This window comes from Eimeria tenella, genomic scaffold, assembly GCF_000499545.2.
Source record: "Eimeria tenella Houghton genomic scaffold, Eth_scaff1499, whole genome shotgun sequence".
Classification (NCBI taxonomy): Eukaryota; Apicomplexa; class Conoidasida; order Eucoccidiorida; family Eimeriidae; genus Eimeria; species Eimeria tenella.
In genome coordinates, this window is record NW_013543965.1 from 1 (window position 1) to 2,391 (window position 2,391).

Genomic DNA, 2,391 nt, shown 5'->3' on the forward strand with positions numbered 1-2,391 from the left:
GTTTAGGGTTTACTCTGTATTTCTTTTGGTTCATTTGCTTGTCGAATTTAAATTTAATTCTCCTAAAAGGCCCATCTGAAAGCCCGTGAGCTGTTGGCTTGCAAAGAGAGCGCCCGGGGCCCCCCCCCAGCAGCTGCCGAGAAACCCTCAACATCCCAAACCCTAAACCCTAAACCCTAAACCCTAAACCCTAAACGCTAGACCCTGGTTGTTGGGGGCTCGCGTTGACGATGAGGCTCCTGTTTTGGAGGGGCGACGTAGAAGGAAGGAGGGGCAAGCAATTGCAGCAGTAGCAGCAGCAGCAGCTGCTGCTGCTGCTGCTGCAGCGGATGTTGTTGCTGCTGTGTTTTCCCTGAAAAGTCTTGCAGCACGTGATGCGTTTGCTGCCAGCGTTGCTGCTGCTGCCGCCGCTTCTGCTGTCCCTGCTGCGGCCGCCGCAGGGGCCTCTTGCTGCTCCTGTTTCTGCTGCTGCTGCAGCCCCTCGATGCTGCTGTGTCTACTGCTGCTGCTGTGACTGCTGCTGCTGCTGCTGCTGCAGCGCCTGCGGCTCTCGAGAGCGCCGTAACCCTCGTCCCGGCTGCGTGTAAACCCTAAACCCTAAACCCTAGCACTGCTCCCTAAACCCTCAACATCATCTTTTAAATGTTCAAACTCAAACCCGAAACCCTTTTTTGAATTGGTGTGCTGCTTGTGTGTGGCTCTCGAGTGTATGTGCAGCAGGGAGCTGGCGGCTGCTGCTGCTGGAAGAACAGAAGGCCCTAAACCCTAAACCCTAAACCTTAAACCCTTGACCTGAAACCCAAAACCTTAAACCCTGAGGGAATTTAGATTAATTTTCTAGGGTTTAGAGAACCCGCAGTGCATGCGGCGGTCTTGGGGCTTGGGCTGTCCTGCATGCGCCACCAGCGGGCCCACTGCAAAGCCTAAAACCTAAACCCTAAACCCTAAACCCTAAACCCTAAACCCTAAAACACCACTTGGAAGCCTTGGGGCCACGACTTCAGATCTTTTCTGTCTTCTTCTGCCCCCGGGAACCCCACACGGTGTGCGGCGCGGTGAGGGCTCCAGCGAGGGTTTAGGGCTTAGGGTTTAGGGTTTAAGGTTTGGGCTTTAGGCCTTTTGGATTCCGTGATCGTTTTAGGAGGTTTCATTTGCCTTCGAATAGGGCCGCAGGAGCTCAACCCCGGCGTTTAGCGTCCGGTGCTTGGGGTTTAGGGTTTAGGGTTTAGGATTTAGGGTTTGGGATTTAGGGTTTAGGATTTAGGCTTTAGGGTTTGGCCATCTGCGCAGCGACCCCAAAACCGACGTGCGGGAAAATGGCGGCTGCTGTGGATCACCTTCTCCCACAGGTAGGAGGGTTTAGGGTTTAGGGTTTAGGGTTTGGGATTTAGGGTTTAGGGTTTGGAGTTAAGGCCTGCGGTTTGGGGTTTTAGGGTTTAGTGTTTAGCGCGGCGATGGCTCTAACGGAGTAATAAACCACTTCGCCAATGTATTGCGGCTTTCAGGCTTCAGGGTTCAGGATTTAGGGTTTAGGGTTTAGGGTTAAGGGTTTGAGGTTTCGTTCAGGACTTGTCTAAGCTGGACGTCAGCAAGCTGACGCCTCTTTCTCCAGAAGTTATAAGCCGCCAGGTAAACCCTAAACCCTAAACCCTAAACCCTCGTGAGCCGCTCTTGCTGTCGAGCGCATTCGCCCGGAGCCCACCCGAATCCAAAGCCCAGCTCCACGGCTTAGGGTTTAGGGTTCAGGGTCTGGGCTTCAGGCTTCAGGGTTTAGGGTTTAGGGTTTAGGGTTTAGGGTTTGCGAGCAGGCCACCATCAACTTCGGGACTATTGGCCATGTGGCTCACGGGAAGTCGACGGTGGTGCGCGCCGTTTCGGGTGTACAGACAGTTCGCTTCAAACACGAAAAAGAAAGAAACATCACCATCAAGCTAGGGTAGGGTTTAGGGTTTAGGGTTTAGGGTTTATGGTTTGGAGGCCCTGAGCGGCCCGAATCGCCCGCGTCAAAGAAGCCCTGCATCCCCGCGCAGCTGCGCCACGTCCCGTCGCGTCGAGGGTCAAGGGTTTAGGGTTTAGGGTTTAGGGTTTAGGGTTTGCCGCAGGTACGCAAACGCGAAGATCTACAAGTGCACAAATCCGAATTGCCCCCCCCCCGAGTGCTACTGCTCTTATGGCTCTGCGAAAGAAGACGACCCTCCTTGCCTGCGGGAGGGTTGCGGGGCGAAGATGAAGCTGATGCGGTGAGGGTTTAGGGTTTAGGGTTTAGGGTTTAGGGTTTAGGGTGCGAGGGCGTCGCTTCCCGCTGCGTCTGAGTCCCAGGCCCCCTCCGCGCGCTCGCCGCGGGCCGCCGCCGTGGCCCGCGGCCGGCCGCCGCGCGGCCGGCGGCCGCGC

The 2,391-nt window shown here is 55.8% G+C and overlaps 1 protein-coding gene across 1 annotated transcript; it reads left to right on the forward strand.

The window, feature by feature from the left end:
• Nucleotides 1-1,316: 1,316 nt before the first annotated feature.
• Nucleotides 1,317-2,244, forward strand: ETH_00027445 (uncharacterized protein; the record flags this gene model as incomplete). The annotated part of the gene is made up of 4 exons (XM_013379154.1): nucleotides 1,317-1,349; nucleotides 1,567-1,629; nucleotides 1,809-1,936; nucleotides 2,103-2,244. The coding sequence occupies 4 exons, from the start codon at nucleotides 1,317-1,319 to the stop codon at nucleotides 2,242-2,244; spliced, it is 366 nt and encodes a 121-aa protein (XP_013234608.1).
• Nucleotides 2,245-2,391: the final 147 nt, after the last annotated feature.